Here is a 21,439-nt window from a genome sequence, read left to right on the forward strand (position 1 = left end):
GTCTCTCTGTTAAGACCCTATGCACCCTGCTACAATACAATAGGGTTGTGGTGGCCTATTTGGTAAAGTCCCTGACTGATGATCCCAGACAGGGGTTCAAGTCCCGCTCAAACTCGTTGGTTCCTTTGGTCGCTGCGACCTCACTATTCTTGTGAGCTAAGGATGGTGGGTTGGGGAGCCTGTAGGTCTACCTGCTGAGTCATCAGCATCCTTTGGCTGGCTCTCCCTGGTCCTAGCTTGGATGGAGACCTATAGTTCTATCTGGTGAGTCATCATCAGCCTTTGCCTGGCCTTCCATGGTCCTATCTTGGATGGAGACCTATAGGTCTACCTGCTGAGTCAGCAGCCATTGCCTGGCAGTCCCAGGTCCTACCTTGGATGGAGACCTATAGGTCTACCTGATGAGTCATCAGCGGCCTATGCCTGGGGCTCCCTGGTCCTAGCTATGATGGAAACCTATAGTTCTACCTACTGAGTCATCATCATCTTTTGCCTGGCCCTCCCTGGTCCTAACTTAGATGGAGACCTATAGGTCTACCTGCTGAGTCATCATTAGCCTTTGCCTGGTTCTCTTTGGTCCTAGCTTGGATGGAGACCTATAGTTCTATCTGCTGAGTCATCATCACACTTTGGCTGAACCTCTATGATCCTAGCTTGGATGGAGACCTATAGGTATACCTGCTGAATTATCAGCAGCCTTTGCGTGGCCTTCCCTGGTCCTAGCTTGAATGGAGAGCGGGCTCGGGCGCTGATCAATATACTGTATATGGTCAGTCTCTATGGGGCATTGTTCTACTTGCTAGGGCAATGTCACTGTCCCTTTCTTCTGCCATTCATGAGTGGCCTTTGGGATGGTCAGTCTTTAAGGCATTATCCCGATTGGTAAAGCAATGTCACTGTTCCTTGCCTCTGCTACTCAAGAGCGACCTTTAAACCTATAATTGTTCTTCTGATATCAACAGCAACCCTAAGATCCATTCATGCTGACCATAATCTTGCTAAGAATCATTCACCACTGTCAATGCACTTCATAAAATTTGCTAAAACTTATAATTCACAAAATACAATCTACCTCTTTTCTCTATGACAAATTTCGAACCAGCAAGAACACTCAGTTCAGCATTATCTGGAGTAAAATTGGCAGAAACTCCCATTTTCAGTAGCTACTTGCACAGAGGATATATCTTGCTTGTATGTGGGTCCATATAATGCATTTTCTAATGTCATTTTATGACTGACCATTTACATCATCATCATCATCATTATTATTATTATTATTATTATTACTTGCTAAGCTATAAACCTAGTTGCAAAAGCAGGGTGCCTGAGCCCAGGGGCCCTAACAGTGAAAATAGCCCAGCGAAGAAAGGAAATAAGGAAAAATAAAATATTTTAAGGACAGTAACAACATTATAATAAATATTTCCTATAAAAACTATAAAAACTTTAACAAAACAAAAGGAAGAGAAATTAGGTAGAATAGTGTGCCCGAGTGTACCCTCAAGCAAGAGAACTCTAACCCAAGACAGTGGAAGACCATGGACAGAGGCTATGGCACTACCCAAGACTAGAGAACAATGGTTTGATTTTGGAGTGTCCTTCTCCTAGAAGAGCTGCTTACCATAGCTAAAGAGTCTCTTCTACCCTTACTAAGAGGAATGTAGCCACTCAACAATTACAATGCAGTGGTTAACCCCTTGTGTGAAGAAGAATTGGTTGGTAATCTCAGTGTTGTCAGGTGTATGAGGATAGAAGAGAATCTGTAAAGAATAGGCCAGATTATTCGGTGTACGTGTAGGCAAAATGGAAAGTGAACCGTAACCAAAGAGAAGGATCCAATGTAGTAATACCTCAACATCACCTTTGCCTGATATCTGACACCAAAATTGTCTATGAAAATTGGAAAGTTTTGTGGAAGGAAGTCATCAGTTTCTTTGTGGCTTCAGTGAATGACTTGCTTTTCCATAGGAAGGATTTGTGGAAGTGGTTGATGATGAGATGGTGAATGGGCTGACTTCAGTCTGTATTTACACTTTTCATTTTGAGGTTATAATACACACACACAAATTATATATATATATATATATATATATATATATATATATATATATATATATATATATATATATATATATACAGTATATATATGTATATATATGTATGTATGTATATATATATATATATATATATATATATATATATATACTCGTATATATGCATATAGTAGTAGATATAGCCTATATATACACAGTATATATATATGATATATATATATATATATGTGTGTGTGTGCGTGTATATATATATATATATATATATATATATATATATATATATATATATATATAGATAGATAGATAGATATATATGTGTGCGTGTATATATATATATATATATATATATATATATATATATATATATATATATATATATATATATATATACACATACTTTATGTGCCTGTGTCTGTGTTTGTCTGCATGCCAGAGAGAGAGAGAGAGAGAGAGAGAGAGAGAGAGAGAGAGAGAGAGAGAAAGAAAATCACACATCAACATTATCATAAGCTACGACTTACCTTTGCTCAAATATACCACCTCTTCACCATGCTGTATCAAATCTGCTCAAGAACTAAGTAGACTGAAGCAGCAGACTGAAGCACTAGGCTACCCCAGTTCTCTGCTTCGCTGAGCAAGAGCCGAGGGGCTAGACATATTCGATTACAGTTGGTAGGTCTCGGTAGGCCTTGAATATGTTTTCTCTGTGTGAAATTAATATGATAATTGCAACATAATAGATACATGGAAGCAGCCTCTTGGAACTAAGTAAGTTTTTAAGTTGAGGAGATTCTGTACAGTCTATCAGTTTTATTCACTACGGTAATTGCAAGTATATGCTATTATTGTTTTATTTTGAGCAAAATACTGTTATTGTTTCATTTCCAAGAAGAGAGTGTTATTGTTTTATTTTGAAGAAAAAACTGTAATAGTTTTATTTTGAAGAAATTGCTATTATTGTTTTATTTTCAAGAATGGGTTATTTTTTTTAAAACAGGCTAATATTGTTTTATTTTCAAGAACAGGCTATTATTGTAATATTTTCAAGAACAGGCTATAATGATTTTATTTTCAAGAAAAGGTTATTATTGTTTTATTTTTAAGAAAGGGCTATTAATGTTTTATTTTCAAAACAGGCTATTATTGTTTTATTTTCAAAACAGGCTATTATTGTTTTATTTTCAAAATAGGCTATTATTGTTTTATTTTCAAGAACAGGCTATTATTGTAATATTTTCAAGAACAGGCTATTATGGTTTTATTTTCAAGGAACGGCTATTATGGTTTTATTTTCAAGAAAAGGTTGTTTATATTATATTTTCAAGAAAAGGCTATTATTGTTTTATTTTCAAGAAAAGGCTATTATTGTTTTATTTTCAAGAAAAGGCTATTATTGTTTTATTTTAAAGAAAATGGTATTATTGTTTTATTTTCAAGAACAGGCTATTATTGTAATATTTTCAAGAACAGGCTATTATGGATTTATTTTCAAGAACAGGCTATTATGGTTTTATTTTCAAAACAGGCTATTATTGTTTTGTTTTCAAAACTGGCTATTATTGTTTTATTTTCAAAACAGGCTATTATCGTTTTATTTTCAAAATAGGCTATTATTGTTTTATTTTCAAGAACAGGCTATTATTGTAATATTTTCAAGAACAGGCTATTATTGTTTTATTTTTAAGAACAGGCTATTATTGTAATATTTTCAAGACAAGGCTATTATGGTTTTATTTTCAAGAAAAGGCTATTATTGTTTTATTTTCAAGAAAAGGATATTTATATTATATTTTCAAGAAAAAACTATTATTGTTTTATTTTCAAGAAAAGGCTATTATTGTTTTATTTTCAAGAACAGGCTATTATTGTAATATTTTCAAGAACAGGCTATTATGATTTTATTTTAAAGAACAAGCTATTATGGTTTTGATTTAAATAAAAGGCTATTATTGTTTTATTTTCAAGAACAGGCTATTATTGTTTTATTTTCAAGAAAAGGCTATTATTGTTTTATTTTCAAGAAAAGGCTATTATTGTTTTATTTTCAAGAACAGGCTATTATGGTTTTATTTTCAAAACAGGCTATTATTGTTTTGTTTTCAAAACAGGCTATTATGGTTTTATTTTCAAATCAGGCTAAATTATTAATGTTTTATTTTCAAAACAGGCTATTATTGTTTTATTTTCAGAACAGGCTATTATTGTTTTATTTTCAAAACAGGCTTTTATTGTTTTATTTTGAAGAAATGTCTATAATTGTTTTAGTTTAAAGAAAATGCCGTAATTGTTTCATTTTCAAGAAAATGCTGTTATTGTTTCATTTTGAAGAGATGGCTATTATTATTTTGTTTTGAAGAAAAGGCTATTATGGTTTCATTGTCAAGAAAAGGCTGTTTTTGTTTTCCTAATAGGAATCTTTCGCGATTTTCTTAATTGTTTTTGAATCGCTATTATATTCTTACTACTAGGACTCTCCGCAAGAAGTAATAGTAAGAAGAAAGTAAAGAGGAAAAGTAAGAGTAAATTGTCTGTTTTTAATTCAACGTATTTGAAAGAGAGTCTTCTTACGAGAATAATAAATATGACATGATGATGATGATAAGGATGATAATTATTAATAATAATAATAATGGTAATGATAATAGTAGTAGAAGTAGTAGTAATAGTAGTGGTATTACTTGCTAAGCTGCGACCCTAGTTGGAAAAGCAGGATGCTATAAGGCCAGAGGCCCCAACAGGGAAAATATCCCAGTGAGGAAAGGAAACAAGGAAAGCTAAAATATTTTAAGAGCAGTAACAACATTAAAATAAATACTACTACCACTACTACTACTACTACTACTAGTAGTAGTAGTAGTAGTAGTAGTAGTAGTAGTAGTAGTAGTAGTAGTAGTGTTTTTACAATTATAATGATATAAAAAATCATAATTGTATTCTTAGGGAATAGCGTTGTGAAAAGGTTTGTGTATCGCCATGATCAGCAAAGCTGTACTATTCATGACCACCCATATAAGATTAGTTTGCTGTAGGCCATCAGACGAAAATCTCCCACCATCACCAATCAGCAAGTGGCCAGCCTGGTGATGAAAGCAGGCGAAACCCCAGACATGAATTAGGACATGTCTGAGGCCTTTGTTTTGCAGTTGACTAGAAACAGTTGAGTTCTCCTGCTTGAGGGTACACTCGGACTCACTATTCTATTTTATTTCACGTCCTTTTTTTTCAAGTTGTTTTAGGTTATATATAAAAGATCTATTTAAATGTTGTCAATTTTCTTCTGTTCTTAGAATATTTCATTCTAATTGGTCATTACTTTTCTTGTCGTTTATTTAGTCAATGCTTTCTTTCCTCACTGGGCTATTTTTTGATGCTGTCACTGTTCTTCTGTTATTAAAATGTTTTATCTTAATTGGTCATTACTGCTCTCGTTGTTTATTTCCTTATCTTCTTTCCGCACTGAGCTATTTTTCCCTATTGGAGCTCTTGGGCTTATAGCATCCTGCTTTTCCAACTGGGGTTGTAGATTACCCGATAATATTAATAACTATAGAGGGGCATTCAGTAGAGCGCAGACCTCCGCCGCGGCAGCATATTTCTCGCCCTTTTGCTCGACCTTGATCTTGACCTTTGACCTTAATATGTATTAGTTGGCAAATATTTCTAAGCTTATGGCTGATTCCGTGAATTGGACATGTTGCTTGACCGTGACCTTGACCTTTGACCTTAATCTTTGACCTTGACCTTCCAAAATGTAATAATTTCTAGTTCCTTACATCGCAGTTAATCCCAGCAAGTTTCATTACTCTACGATTAAAATTGTAGCCAGGAAGCTGTTCACAAACACACACACAGAGGGTAAAACATAACCTCCTTCCAACTTCATTGGCGGAGGTAATAATTTATTGTTGTTGTTTTTGTTGTTGTCCTGTAAGTGATCAGTCACTTACCTGTTACTCTTACGCAGTTTTCTTGCATAACAGGTTGAAGTCTTCCACATATTCATTTCACTCGTTCTAACACAAAAGGCTTAAAGAAACCGGTTGGAAAGCAAGCTCAGGGTTGCTAGATTTTCTAAATGAGAAAAGGTCAACTTCTAATCAACTGCAGCATTATTAGGCCAACCCATTAGTAGAAAAAGGCCAAAAATTATGGCTTTTAGGGTCGACCTTTTTTTCACGATATTACTAAAGGCCAACCAATTTCAAAAAGGCCAAATTTGAGGTTTTTGGCCTGAAAAAGGCCAACCTGGCAATACTGCTTCTTATTCCTCATTATTTCTGGACTGTTGTTGTTATTCTGGTTATCGTTAAGGTTCAATTACTATGTGGGATTTAAAGGAAATTCATTGCCATGGAAATTAAATTCTTTGAGAAGATATTAGAGAGCTTAAAGGGTATATTAAGAATAATAGTTTAGGGGAATGTATTAATGTAAAATACTCGAAACTGTTTGGAATATACGACAAAGAAAACACACACTCATATATATATATATATATATATATATATATATATATATATATATATATATGTATATATATATATATATATATATATATATATATATATATATATATATATGGATATACATATACATATATATGTATATATTTGTATATATATGCATATATGTATATAAATATATATATATATATATATATATATATATATATATATATATATATATATATATATATATATATATACTAAAGCCCTTCGAGATCAACCATTTTAAGACAAACTTTTCCTAATTTTCTGTATATTTTTGGTATTTAGGGCTAGAGTAAAGGTTTGAAGAAAAACACGTATTTTATTACAGTTCTGCTCTCTTTATGCAACGCTTGCTTACAGCTGTTTCAGCCAATAACCAATGGCTTTCATCAGGGCATTCCGACAAAGGGATTATTATCCTTATATAATTGATAGTACATTCATACAAAAGAGAATGAGAATAAATAAAAAAAAATGATAAAAAGATAATGATAATATTTTGCTCAGGAATTTATGAAAAATACTATGGAAGGCATTTGGATCTTTATTGAAGGTTCAAAATTCCAGTTTGAGCTCCAAAGATTTTGCGTTGGAGAAAAATCTTGATTCTCAATGAAGTCCCACAACAGCAGTTTTAAATGGATCTCCACTTCTTGCCTGTAGGCAATAACATAGTCCATAAAATAATAGAGTATTGTATCTTTGTTGTATTTTCTAGCTTTCTGGGTAGGTGCTAAATTAATCTGTTTTCTTTCTTATCCTTTACATTATGATGTTGCTGCACTGTTAAAAAATTTCCATAAAAACCGGTAAAAATCTTGGATTAAATGTTGCCAGGCTTTAACCGTTTTATAAACGTATATATTGACGTTAAAGAGTGATATTACGGTCACCAACCAGAAAAAAAGATATAAGCAAATACGGGTAAAAGTGACGGTCACTTGTATTTTACTGACATACGGCTGAGAATATTTTTACGAGGAATTTCTGATCAGAATTGTGGGTTTTTTTAAAGTGTTGGTTATCTGTCGCATTCATTCCAAGATTTCACAAACAGCTTTCCACCTACTGCAGTAGAGTGAAATCAAAGGCATCCTTTGAAAAGTTATTTTTATGTGCAATTAACCGGATGTGTTTGTCAAAAATAAATTTGCAATAATGAATAACACCTAGAAGATCAATCATATAACCTTTCTGGCCACAACACCAGGGAAGTCAATGTATACTAGGTCCAAGCAGTTACCAGACCTCTGAGTAGCTTCAGTTATGATTTTCTCACAGCCTGATTCAGAGGGAAGGTCCAAAGCTCTGAAGCCATGGTGATCAATAGAAGAAACAGAATATAACCACTCCCAGGTCCAAATAATGACCGGACTTGTGATTCGCCTCATTTATGTTCGGTTAGCGGTATCCTTGACCGGTAGGGCACAGCAGTGAGGGAGGCAGGCAGGAGGGAGTGGACACTCAGCTAGTCACCAATGTGCGTAAATATAACTAACTTAATTTCAACAGACCGTGAGCTTTTATAAGAACAGTTTCAGTGAAAGGTCACCAAAATTCAAACAGATTGATACAAGCAGATACAGGCATGAACAGGTTATCAGTGCGATAGGAGAGCAATAACGACTATATATATATATATATATATATATATATATATATATATATATATATATATATAATAGAATAAACTGAAATATCATTACAGTGTACAGTGTACATGCGGTACAGTCGGTCTCTATGGCGTTGTCCTGTACCTTGCCTCTTTCGCACATGAAACTTTGAAATATGTGCAATGTATACACCTACTGAATGGTCTTGTAATAAAGTCCAAGTAATTCTCAGACTTTTGAGTAGCTTCACTTATATGTTCAGTCTCAAGGGCATTGTACTGTTCTTTACCTTTGTCGTTTGTGAAACTTTGTTAGTTGTCTGTTTATCAGAGGTAAGGCATCTTTAGTGGCTTGAAACATGCTTGATGTGCAAAAAATAAATTTTATTTTCTGTGTTTGATGCCAGCATCCAGTGATTTTCTGTTATTTGTTCAGAATGACCCTTTCAAAGATTTGACAAATATCGTATCAGTAATGGAGTTCTCTTGCTTGAGGGTGCACTCGGGCACACTGTTCTATCTTATTTCTCTTCCTCTTGTTTTGTTCAAGTTTTTATAGTTTATATAGGAGGTATGTATTTTAATGTTACTGTTCTTGAAATATTTTATTTTTCCTTGTTTCCTTTCCACACTGGGCTATTTTCGCCGTTGGAGCCCCTGGGCTTATAGCATCCTGCTTTTCCAACTAGGGTTGTAACTTAATAATAATAATAATAATAATAATAATAATAATAATAATAATAATAATAATAATAATAATCAACTCTTCCTAGATATGCTGCACCATCATATATCTTGCCCCCCACAATCCCCTTATTATGTAAATAATCCACTTTGAAACACGATAATTGGTACACTCCATGTCACTAGTTGTTTTGTAAACAGGTTCTCATGATTCCATTGTGTAATAATTCAGCCTTTAGATACTTAGAAGGCACATTATCCATAAGCTCAAATTAAGAACTTCTCAACCACTTTATTACATTAATCATATTTCACCTACTTCTCCGAGTGCCCATACCACTTATTTTCATTGTGATTGGCACCAGCCGGGCGACCATACATTATTCCAATAGATAGGGTGGCTCTCATTCAGGTATATTTTGGATGCCGCTGGTATCATCTGCTGGAGCTGTAGAGATAAGTAGTCAGTCATTATTTTCAGCTTCTTGAATTCGCTTGGCGATGTGTCGTTTCTTTCCTCTGGATCATCTGATGTAAATACAGAATGAAATTTCTATTATTATTATTATTATTATTATTATTATTAGAGGAAAGCTCCCCTTTTTTTTCATATGTTTGATGTCGGCTACCCCCCAAAATTGGGGGAAGAGCCTTGGTATATGTATGTATGTATGTATGTATGTATGTATGTATGTATTATTATTATTATTATTATTATTATTATTATTATTATTATTATTATTACTAGCTAAGCTACAATCCTAGTTGGAAAAGCAAGATGCTATGAGCCCAAGGGCTCCGAAAGGGAAAAATAGCCCAGTGAGGAAAGGAAATAGGTAAATAGATAAACTATATAAAAGATATGAACAAGTGAAATAAAATATTTTAAGATCAGTAACGACAGTAAAACAGATTTTTCATATATAAACTATAAAAGAGTTTCTTATAAATGAAAACTAGTTTTACTTAGAATATGAAGCTATTTTTTATTAAGTAAGACTGTTTTTACTTAAAACTCAATAGAATCCTTAAGTTTATAACCTCATTTGATTAAAACAGGTAGATTGCAAAATCTCGAAATTCCTACCTTTTATATTGAAAAGTTTGAATGTCGTTTGCTCCGTTAAGTATTTTTCTAAAGTCTTCAAAACCTCTGGCTCCCATTCGAGTTCTGTATGGTTCTTTAGGTCTCCCCATAGTACAGAAGTTGTATTTTTCTGTAAATTTGCTCTTTCATGAAGAGGAGAATTGACCTCTGTCATGTTTCTATGCTCATTATTTGAATAGATTTCTGCTTCATTGACTTCTGTTACATTGATTCCTTCGTTTTCTATTGCTGAAGATGGTATAATCCAAGCTCCAGTTCCTGTAGGTTTATCTTCAGACGGGGAAGGTGATTCCCATTTCTTAGAATCTAAGTGCCCAACTAGCATCTTGTAGTCATTAAACCTGTTGTGAGATGAAAGACCCTATAAAAGTATTTATAAATTTGAAATTCAGAGTATCCACATCTTATTCATTGATATGTACAAAATATTGTTCAATGCAGTGGCATCCATGTAGATTCCCACCACTTCACAAATATATACTATTTAAACTTTTTATGCTGTGGAATGGCAGGAGATTTTAGATAGAAGTAGTTTGATGTTAAATATGGATAAGACTGAAGCTATGGTAAGCAGTAAGGAAGATAGGGACAGGATAGCCATGCATGAAAGTAGGTGCTCAGTTATAAACTAGGTGGAACAATTTAGGTATTTGGGATTAACTATAAGTCAGGAGGGAGGATGTGAAGCTGAAGGTGGAAATAGGATAAAAGCAGCTGGGGGAAGTGGAGAGTAGCAGTGGGAGTTGTATGTGATAGTGCCAATTAAGCTGAAAGTCAAAATTTATAGCATGGTGATAAGACCAGTGTTAATGTATGGGTCGGAAACGTGGCTCTAAGACGAAAAGAGGGCACCAGGCTTGAGAGAATAGAGATAAGAATAATGAGGTGTATCATGGGAAATATCACTGGTTGAAAGATTGGAGAATGAGGAAATAAGAAGATTGGCAGGCGTAGCAAAGATTACAGAGATTACTGAGATGTTATGGGCACGATTTGAGGCTCTATCATGGGAAGGGAGTAAGGAGGGCTTGGAAGGAACCTATTAGGGGGAGAAGATTGAGAGGGAGACAGAGAATTGGATGGCGAGGTAAAATGAAGGATGATCTGGAGAGAAGTGGTTCGTTGGAAGAGGATGCCTTTAATAGAAGGTATGGGAGAGGGTGCACCAAATCCCTTAATGTAGGGATAACAGTGGGAAAGAAGGGGCTGTGATGTCCGTACATAAAATTTGAGCTTTAGTTGTAAGACCCGTCTTCGTACAAATGAAATTTAATCTTTGGTATCATAATTTTAAATTATATTCTTAGCTTTCCGTTGATTACTTACCTTACAGCTGCCTTGAAATCATCAACATCTCCTATGTTACAGACCATCTCGTTTCTTGGACTGGCAGAGATTCCAGCAAAGGCATCCCACTGACTGATTCCGTCAACTTTAGTAGCTTTTCCACCAGTTATATCAATTATTGTGCTGAACCAATCTGTAACATGGTGTAGCCTTTTGGAAAATTAGTATACGCACTGTTAAGAGATGTTGATATTATTGGAATTCACTGGTTACAAAAATGCTGAATTATGTGGGAAACACTGAAAGGATATTAAATATATTTTAATCGGTATAGATACTCTATCCCGTGTCTTTCAGTCACTATACTATCGGTTACACCTTTATTATTATTACTAGCTAAGCTATAACCCTAGTTGAAAAAGCAGGATGCTATAAGCTTATGGGCTCCTGTAAGAAAACCTAGCCCAGTGGAAAGAAAATAAGGAAATAAGTAAACTATGAAATATTTTAAGATCAATAACAACGTTAAAATAGACCTTTCATATATAAACAATTAAGAGAGACTTATGTCAGCTATTCAGCGTAAAATCATTCGCTGCAAGCTTGAACTTCTGAAGTTTCAACGATTCAACTGCCTGATTAGGAAGATCACTCCACAATCTGGTTTCAAAAGGAATAAAACTTCTTGAATACTGTGTAATGTTGAGCTTTGTTAGATTTACTTACTTGCCTAGTAATATGTGCATGATCGTACAGTCTGGGAGAATCTAAATATAAAGGATGGTCTGAATTATGAAAAATCATATGCAACATGCATAACGAACTAACTATACGACGGTACCAGAGATTAATATCCAGATCTGGAATAGGCTATTTAATTGACGGCATTTTTTGTCTAACATATTAAGTTGAGATTTAGCAACTGAAGACCAGAAAGGAGAACAATACTCGAAACAAGGCAGAATAAAAGAATTGAAAATTTTCACGGAAAATCTTAGAAGACATTCCCAAAAAGCCAATTATTTGTGTGATTGAAAAAACAGACCACATGTGTATCTCATAAGTAAATTTGCAATGAAGGAAGATACTGGTATGATTTGAAAAATTGAATTTACAGTAGAATACTCACTGATTGGTAACTCTACCGGACCTTGGTAAGAGTGGAGAGTGAATAAATGAAGGAGCCCTTATTCCTCCCTCCCACATAGTAGCTTTACCTCCCCGAAGTGGCCAATTGCTCCCTCCATGTTTGAGTGGACCTCCATTCTGTGAATCAGAAAGGGTACTTGAAAACACATTTTTCTCTTGATTTTATGCTATAGAAATAGATATCTGTTTGAGGCTCGAGGTGAGTGAGTGGACCTCCATTCTGGGAATCAGAAAGGATTCTTGAAAAGACATATTGTTTTTTATTTTATGGTATAGAAATAGATATCTGTTTGAGGTTCATGGTGAGCATGGCAGGTTCATTCTTGCCAAGATTCTTGGGCAGGATTTGTTGTACTATGCTAGCGGTATTTTTAGGTATATTCCAGAATCAGGTTTTCTGAAAGCTATTTAACTTTTATAAGGGCATGTTAACTTTTATTATATTAAATTGAGTTTCCTTTTATTCTTTATGTATAACAAATGATATCGCCGTCAATTACCTTCGGCGTCAGGATGTCAGAAAACTCAAAATCAATCAAGTATACTATAGAGTACCAACTTAGCAACCCTTCCAGGTTATTGGTAAAAATTCAGAGGATTGGTAGAGTTGCTATGTTATAATATTCAAAATCTTTTTTCTTGTGAAAAACATTTGATACTGCGTACTAATCATATATTTTTAAATAGAAATACATATCTAACTCAAGGTTGCTTACCATAGCAACTGGATAAACAGCTATATTGGATAAAATACTAATCTCTGAATTTACAGAAGTAAAAATATAAGCTTATTCTTGGTTTTCCAATGTCAGTATACAAGTTAAAATCGTTTTGAACAGATTTTATGAGTGGAAAAGATGGGAAATTCATAAACAGTGTTGAAAAAGAATAAACTTACATCTGTTGTGAAAATGATGACAGAGTTCTGGTAGTGGCCAGTTCTTTTCAGTGTAGCTACAAGTCTTCCCACTGCTTCATCTAATGCTGTCACCATTCCTGTAATGGTATAAGACTTTCAATAAACAAACTTCATAGAAAATAGATCGTTCGCGAGATTAATGAACGCTGTATTAAGCGATGTCAGGCGATCGGGACTACCCCAAAGCCAAAGCAAAGTCCTTCAAAAAAGAAGCAACTGAGCATACCCCATACTAATTGGGGAAAAAAATCATGTTTATATTAGAAGATTATAAAATCTTTGAATGATTAAAGATTGATGTATGTAAAATCCCATAGTATTTTGACATTAAATGACATTGATAATGGAATCATTGGGTAAGAAAAATAATTTTAAGTAAATAGCTTCCAGACCCTATGTTTAACTGGAAAATTCAAATATTAAGTCCTTTGCAGTAGACCAGCTTTTGAAATTAATCTAAAAATAACAGAAGGATTGTAAAAATTTTTTGTGGCTTAATTCCACTCTGACACTTGCATGATTCTTGTTCCAGTACAATGGGTTGTGGCAAGGCGTGTTATTTCGGTGGTACACACCCTGAAGCATTGATTGCTCCCGGTTTGCCCACTGTACACACGTAAGTAAAGTGCTATTTACGCAATGTGCTGTTAAAAATAGGCCGTGTTTGTACATATTGACATAAAATGGGACATACTTGCTTATGCATAGGTTAAATTAATTATTAACACACACCAATGGTAGTGTTTGCGCCCAGTATGCGGAGTGCTTAGTTCACAAGAGTGGCAAACACATGGCTCAAAAATTTATGCCTGCCAGATTTTTTTGACATTTTGAAGTTCTCTCAACAACATAGCATGTACCCCCACACCCTTCAAACACTCCTCACTTTCGTTAATGAAATCTTTAATGAATGACATGCCAAAGTGTTACAATTGCAGGAAAATCATCCAAGTGTTAGGCTAACTTAAGACTAACATTAACAAGGGAAAAATATTCCTTTTTTCTTTCATGTGTAAATTATACAAGCTGCTCTATGTGTCAGAGAGTCCATGCTAGCATAATGGGAAAAAAGCATGTTACAATAGGATTTTGAATCTAAGCATAGAAAGAATTGCATACCAAGTGACATAACGAGAAAAAACCAACGTATCTGTGATGATTCACTACTCTTCTCAAAAATAAATTCTGCTAAAGTTACAGAATCCCTGTTCGTGTGTCTATTGTTGTCACTGTGCATCCGTATGTTAGTAGGATTAGCTAATGTAAAGGGTAATTAAACAGAGGAGATTCCTCGAGATGACTACCATTTGTTAATTTAGGAGGGGAAAATATAACAGTTTTCCACATGGAGATTATTAAAATCTATATTTGTAGTTAATCATGAGTAATTCGTCTTGAACTTATTGCCCATTTAATTTTTACACGATATTTCATGAGAATATTTGCGATTGCAAGTATTTTGAGGTTAGTTTCTGTGTGCATTTGGAAGATATCTTGAAAGGCTGTTATAAATTCCAATAATTTTTTGCGAATGGGATGTGGTAGAAGGAAGAGTTGATAGTATTTGGAGAAGAATTCTGATCACGATAGGTGGAGAAACTTAGTTCGTTAGATTAAAGAAGAAAACAATAAGAAGAATTTATAGTGCAATGAAAAAAGAGCTTGGAAGGTAAGACACTAAGTAGGTATGAAGGGAACAGAATTTATCCGAGTCCGAACATCCCAGGGAGTCAGAGTAACGCTAGTAGCTCCAAAGTGGCCAGCAGTGGAGTGGTATTCAGACCTGCTGGAACAGAAATTAGTGTGTGGTATCCATTGCATGACAATTTCAGATAGTTAGTATATATTATCATAGTCTCTGTTTCTTTTTTCTTTTGTATTATATCCCTTGACACCAACATAGGCCTGTGCCTCTTTTGCCACTCATTCTCTTGTCGTGCCGTTGCCCATCGTCCTTTTGCCTAAGTGGGATAGGATATTGTGTGACCTTAAAGATAACTAATTTGCATCATATCCACATACAACTGACCTAAATACAGTCTTCGGTTGTCGTTCCTTATGTAGCTGTAGATGTCCGAATAATTCTGAGGCACTTGTAAGGGGGAATGGACGCTTTGAAAAGCCAGGTACAAAAACATTGGGTCCGCTGGGTTGCGAGATCTCACGATTTCCTCTGCTGCCGAACCAAAGAGGTGCTATAAAGATAAGTTATGTTTGAAACAAAGTTGGAATTTATGGCATATTGTACATACTAGATAAATCAAAATAATTTCAGATATTTAAATCTTCGATGTTGAGTGAGTTAGTATGTTTGAAAATATTAAAATCATTTATTGAATTATATTTACACTTCATTGGACCTATTAAGGGAAAGTATTTTGTAATTCCTTGAAAAATTCTGCAGGGAAGCAGGATCTGACATTATTAAATAACAAAACTTATAGTATATGCTTAAGATATGCTTCCGGGGTCTAGCGATGTCTGGCAAGGGCAGCTGGTTGGGACTACAGTCCACCCCAAAACCAAAGCAAAGTCCTTCAGAAGAAGGCAACTGTGTTACCCCATACGAATGGGAAAAAAGCATGCTAATAGAAGAAGATAGTATATGCTTATAGGATACACACATCACTTTTATGAGAGTGAAAATTTATGGGTGATTTATGGGAATTTGAATAAGCAGTCCGAATTCATTGAAAAAAAAGGATAATTTGAATAGATCCTCGATCTTTGAATTCAAGTTACAATTGGAACATTGCTTATCAGTACTGTGACTGTTGGTCATTATACATTATATGAGAATTTTTAACTTAATGTCTGTCTGTGTTGTGGATTTAATTGTGTAATTGCTATTATATTGTAGTTTTAATGTGCTTAACTACAGCTTTAACAAGGGCCTTTCCCATAGTACAATCAATTATGTAACGGGAAACAAGTGCTAAAAGTCTTGGATGGGTGGATAGATTCCACATGGATCTGGGCCATAATTTCATCTCATCCTATCCTTCTCACTAACTGAGCATGTCTCTCTCGAGTATGCATTGAAATCTTCATGAACACTTTTTATTGTTTCTATATGGTGGTGTGCATGCGTTGATTTGTGCATTGTGGTCTACCATTACAATCAAGTAGTAAGATGTTAAGAAATTTTTTTACCTGACGGTTGATTCACACTATCGGTACGGTCACGCTCCAGTCTCGGTTTGCTATCGGTTTGGTTTAGGTACTGGAGTGTTCACACTCTCGGTCCGATCAGCGTCGTGGCAAAATTATAAATATAAGGAAAAGGCATAATTGTATTGGGATATTGTTCAGTGATACTAGGAAATGTATTTACGCAATGAACATTACCCTGTTATTGTACATATTGATTTTTTTCTATTATGACTGAAGCGAGACTGGAGCGAGAGTGGACCGGAGCGAGACTGGAGCGAGAGCAGACCAGAGCACCAGTATGAATGCTTCCATTTAAAATCATGTAACAATATATGACCAGGTTGTGGCTGGAGCAAGAGCGAAGCGCGACCAGACCGATAGTGTGAATCAGCCCTTAAGGTTTACAGTGAATGGTTTAAATACAAATAAGGTTTAAAGGATAAGACTTATGATTAGAAAGAAATCTGTTGATTAATATGAATTATTTGTATAATATACGGACAACGAAACCTGACTATATGTGGTTAGCTATGTTGAATTGTAGATATTACTCTTAAAGAAATGATGGAATAAAAATAGGAAAAAATGCATGATATAAAGCATGAAAGTGCGTTTAGTTAATGGATATGTATTTTTTAATGTACCATAAATCCTAGAAAAATTAAATTACACTAGATGCAAAGTGCTAAATGTTCAAGCAAGCGAGATTTCTAGAGTGACGTATCCACTAGGGCCGTAGTGCACTTGGAGCAGCTCAGGCAGTGCACTGTAGACATTACTTACTGGTCTTTGCAGTGTTTCTTTGACCCATAGCTGCACTTCTTTACAGTCTTCTACTTTACCTCTGTCCCCACTTCATTTCTTCCGTGTTGCTGTCCAACTTCCAAACCTTTAAATTCACATTGTAACTGTAGTGTTTTACCCCCGTTGCTTTAGGGTGCTGAATAGCATCACAGGCCCTAGTTCTGTGCTATATATCTAAAATTCATAAATTTTCTCAAAAACAAAAGCAAACCTTGCAAACTTCATGCACCTTTCTCATTTCATCAAACAAACATTTTACTATATTGCTAACACGGGGAAATAGCCTTGATACTAAGTTAGTAAAGGGAAGATCCTAATCTAGTTACTTAAGATGTAGTGTGATACTTGTTCATGTAAAGAATACTGAGAAGAATTTGAATAGCTTCACTACTTACCGTAGAGTAATGTCCTGATTTCGTTCTGTCAGGTTCCGTGTTGTTTCTCAAGTCCAGGAATTCACCCGGGTTTTCTCCTTGTATGATATTCGAGGTTAGACTTTTGTGATGTATTTATTAAACAAGCAGAAATTCCATAATGAATTACAAAATATTTTGTATAACTATATATGCAAACACTACTCTTTCTTTAGAAAAGGTAAAATTCAATATTTTGCTCCTTTTACCAGTATAAATGATGAAGGAGTAAACCTGGATATCTTCTCACCTCTTTTGGGTTGATTTGGAAAACGTCGCTTGTGTGTGTAGTGATCTGAAGCTCCTGAGTAGAGTCCATAAAAGGTGTCAAAGCCTCTCTCCAAGGGTGTGTAATCTTTAGAACAGAATCCCAGGTGCCACCTTGTGAACAAATAATAGCGATGTTAAAGATTTTGCACCAGTTTTTACTTTAATTTAGTTTTAGTAAATAGATGGAGATGGCTTGGCCATGCTCTTTGCACTCCCTAAGAAAGATTAGTTCATCAAACTTTTAACTGGGTACTACATTCTCTTGAAGAGTTGGAAGACCCAGGCCTACATGTCTGAGGCCAATGAAGTTTGAAGTAGATGGTGAATGGAGAAGTATTGATTTAAAAGCTCAAGATAGAGATGACTGGCGAAATCTAACCGAGGCTGTTTTGCGTTCATGATCAGCAAAGCTGTATTGGTCAGGCTCTCTCACCCATCTAGTTTGGTTTTCTGTAAGCGATCAGACAAAAATCTCCCACCATCCCCAATCCACAGTTGGGTAGCGTGATAATGAAAGCAGGCCAAACTATGGACACGAGTAAGGACATGTCGAGGCCTTTTTCCTGCAGTGGACTAGAAGCGGTTGAATTTGTTGTTTTTGTTTTGACATACATATATAAATATATATACATACATATATATATATATATATATATATATATATATATATATATATATATATATATATATATATATATATATTATATAAATATGAGAAATGTTAATTACCCTTGTGAGCAAGAGGTTCCACAGCTGAGGGGTTCCCTGTTCAGGATGCAAATTTGTGAAGCCGTGTTCAATCCCAGACTATCGACCATAAGTTTGCTAACTTTTACATTTATTACTGTTGCAAAAGATGTGGTGTTTTGATTTACATCAATGGGGTAATTTGAATGAAATGTGTGCTAATTCTTTTAATGCTTATTCATATTGTAACAGTTAGAGGTTTATTTTGTTTTTATTTGAATTTTCTGTTAATACAGTAGTAAACAACCTTTATCTTTGTCTTTTTTTAAATTCTGTTTTATTCAATCATTGCATTCAATAGCTCAGAGTTACTCTTACTTACTTGCCAATAGCGTGTGTCTGGTATCCAACATCTTTCAGAAACTTAGGTAGCATTTTCAATCGTAGTGGTACTCCCATAGGTTCTGGAGGTTTGATGACACCCTTCTGTCAAGTAATATTTGATTTTAAAATCTATAGATGCGTTACATGTAGTGTGTGATAATAATAATGATGTTAAATAGGAAAGACACCCTCTCTCAAATATGTCGTGTTAGAAATAATTGTAGGCACTTTAATTGTTCCGTTATATTGCCTGTTTTAGACCTGCATATGTAATTTTTATTTCATCTCTTGTACATTTTGTATAAAAAAGTACGGTATAACTCTTTCCTGAACTGAAGATCTTGATAATTTTAAAGAACTGTATTTTAGCCAGTTGCTATCAGTGTAGAGTAGAGCAAACACAGTGCAAAATTAGCGGTGCTGATGTGGCTGTCAATAATAATAATAGAAGTAATTCTAGTAGTATTATGTACTGTAAGTAAAAAGCTGAAGCCAATATTTGTCAATGCCTTATCCTAATTTTTCACCTGAAGTCCCATTTTGAATGGGTATATTCCAGTCATGAGGGCCGCTCGTGTGGGCGTACACGTTGGCTGAACGTAAGAATTGTTCAGTATCAGTCCATTAATGGCCAGGTCGTGCAAATGAGGCGTGACGACATATGGGTTGTTCCATGATACGTCGTTCCACCCTGAAAAGAAATTTTACGGAATACTTGTTTTGTTGGTGATATACAACTAATGAAATCATTTATAGTCCGCTGTAGGACAAAGGCGACAGACATGTCTTTATTCGTGTCTAGGATTTGACCAGTTTTCTTCACCACATTGGCCAGTGCAGATTCGTGATGGTGGGAGATTTTCGTATGATTGGTCACAGTAAACTAACCTAGTATGGGTGGCCCTGATTAGTACAGCTTTGCTGATCATAGCAATAGATAAACTCTTTCACCATGTTAAGGTATCCCCACTCAGAAGGGTGGTGATATAATTACCTGTTGAATTACCCAATATTGTGTAGACTATACAAATATATATATATATATATATATATATATATATATATATATATATATATATATATATATATATATATAGTGTGTATTATATATGCATATATATTTGAATATGAACTAGCTGTACCATAATTTCTTCATATATCTACAGAAGGCTCACCAGAAGCATGTCAAACTTTCATTCACACACTATCCAGCTGACCTACATTTTGTCTGCACTCATTTCCTATATTGAAGTATGTGCTTAATCAAATACTCTCCAGTTCTTTGTTTTTTTTTTTTTTCGTTTTCTTGCTATCATCCTTCACTTATTACCTAATTAAAGAATCATATTCACTTATAGGTTGTTTCACTATCCACAGGATGCCAGAAAACCTCAAATCAAAGAATCAATTACTATCCTTATCATTTACTAATCAGCCCACATGGTTTTTATCTTGGACCACATTCACAGCAAAAATACCTTCACTGGTTTTGTCATTTTTCTTGAATGTGACTATTCATTACATTACTGTAACTGTACTATCGCAAACACCTGCCATTCTTCTTCTTTTGTTAGCGTGCTTTTTTCCCATTCATATGGGGTAACACGGTTGCCTTCTTTTTGAAGAACTTTGCTTTGGGTTTTGGGGGTAGACCGTAGTCCCGACCGGCTGCCCTGCCTGATGTTGCCTTGACCCCGGTAGCGTATGTTTTCCACTCTTCATATCCAAAACCTTTGCATATATGTCAAATATCCTTTTTCTTAGTTTGCCTATCACTCCATACGTAGTGATATCTAATTGCCATGTATAGAGAATGTACTCTCTTTTAAGAGACCCACTGTTACACCAAACTAGTAGCCATGTTGTTGCCCATAGCAACTTTAACTTTTGTTCTCTATATGTTCCACATTGCAACTGTAGTGAATCTATCAGTAGCCTTTTAAAGCTCTATAATGCCCAAACAGCTTTGCCCTATACTATCAAACTTTCACACAACTATTTCATAACAGTCTTATGGTCCACACAGATTCCTTGTCTAAACTGCCAGTGTTTATCCTCTTTAGATACCTCTGTCATCTGTATTACTAAAATCTTGTTTATCTTCCCTTGTATGTCGTGTAATGCTGTGTCCTTATGATTAGTACAGTGTTCTTTATCACCTTCACCCTTATGAGAGGATCATTTTTTCCCCTTACCTACATTGTGTAGCTTTTTTTCATATCCACAATTGCCCCCACCTTGTCAGACACTATTTCCCTCTTACCCTTTCTTTATGTCTGGTCTTTTCTGTGACTAATCCTTTTATTTCATCTTGCCACCATACATCATATTTACTTCAAGATACTTTCACAAATATACACTTTCTGTTCTACCATCCGAAATATTTCATTCTCCACGCTTCTAGTTTCTGTGTGCCGTATTAACT

At 34.7% G+C, this 21,439-nt stretch overlaps 2 protein-coding genes across 2 annotated transcripts in view; both read right to left on the reverse strand.

The window, feature by feature from the left end:
* Positions 1 to 2,633, reverse strand: part of LOC137650949 (arylsulfatase B-like) — a 30,673-nt gene extending 28,040 nt beyond the window's left edge. Inside the window, exon 1 of the mRNA XM_068384093.1 lies at positions 2,576 to 2,633. The gene's annotated coding sequence lies outside the window, so the exon portion shown is untranslated. The remainder of the gene's footprint in view (positions 1 to 2,575) is intronic.
* Positions 2,634 to 8,953: 6,320 nt separating this feature from the next.
* LOC137642915 (arylsulfatase B-like) overlaps positions 8,954 to 21,439 on the reverse strand; it is a 15,634-nt gene continuing 3,148 nt past the window's right edge. Inside the window, exons 3-12 of the mRNA XM_068375783.1 lie at positions 19,542 to 19,705; positions 19,013 to 19,116; positions 17,924 to 18,054; positions 17,656 to 17,732; positions 15,333 to 15,498; positions 13,283 to 13,380; positions 12,365 to 12,501; positions 11,275 to 11,445; positions 9,928 to 10,289; positions 8,954 to 9,368 (exon numbers count right to left, since the gene is read on the reverse strand). Of these exons, the coding sequence (XP_068231884.1) occupies positions 9,187 to 9,368; positions 9,928 to 10,289; positions 11,275 to 11,445; positions 12,365 to 12,501; positions 13,283 to 13,380; positions 15,333 to 15,498; positions 17,656 to 17,732; positions 17,924 to 18,054; positions 19,013 to 19,116; positions 19,542 to 19,705 (1,592 nt within the window). The 3' untranslated portion in view covers positions 8,954 to 9,186. The remainder of the gene's footprint in view (positions 9,369 to 9,927; positions 10,290 to 11,274; positions 11,446 to 12,364; positions 12,502 to 13,282; positions 13,381 to 15,332; positions 15,499 to 17,655; positions 17,733 to 17,923; positions 18,055 to 19,012; positions 19,117 to 19,541; positions 19,706 to 21,439) is intronic.

This window comes from Palaemon carinicauda, chromosome 1 (genome assembly GCF_036898095.1).
Source record: "Palaemon carinicauda isolate YSFRI2023 chromosome 1, ASM3689809v2, whole genome shotgun sequence".
Lineage (NCBI taxonomy): Eukaryota > Metazoa > Arthropoda > Malacostraca > Decapoda > Palaemonidae > Palaemon > Palaemon carinicauda.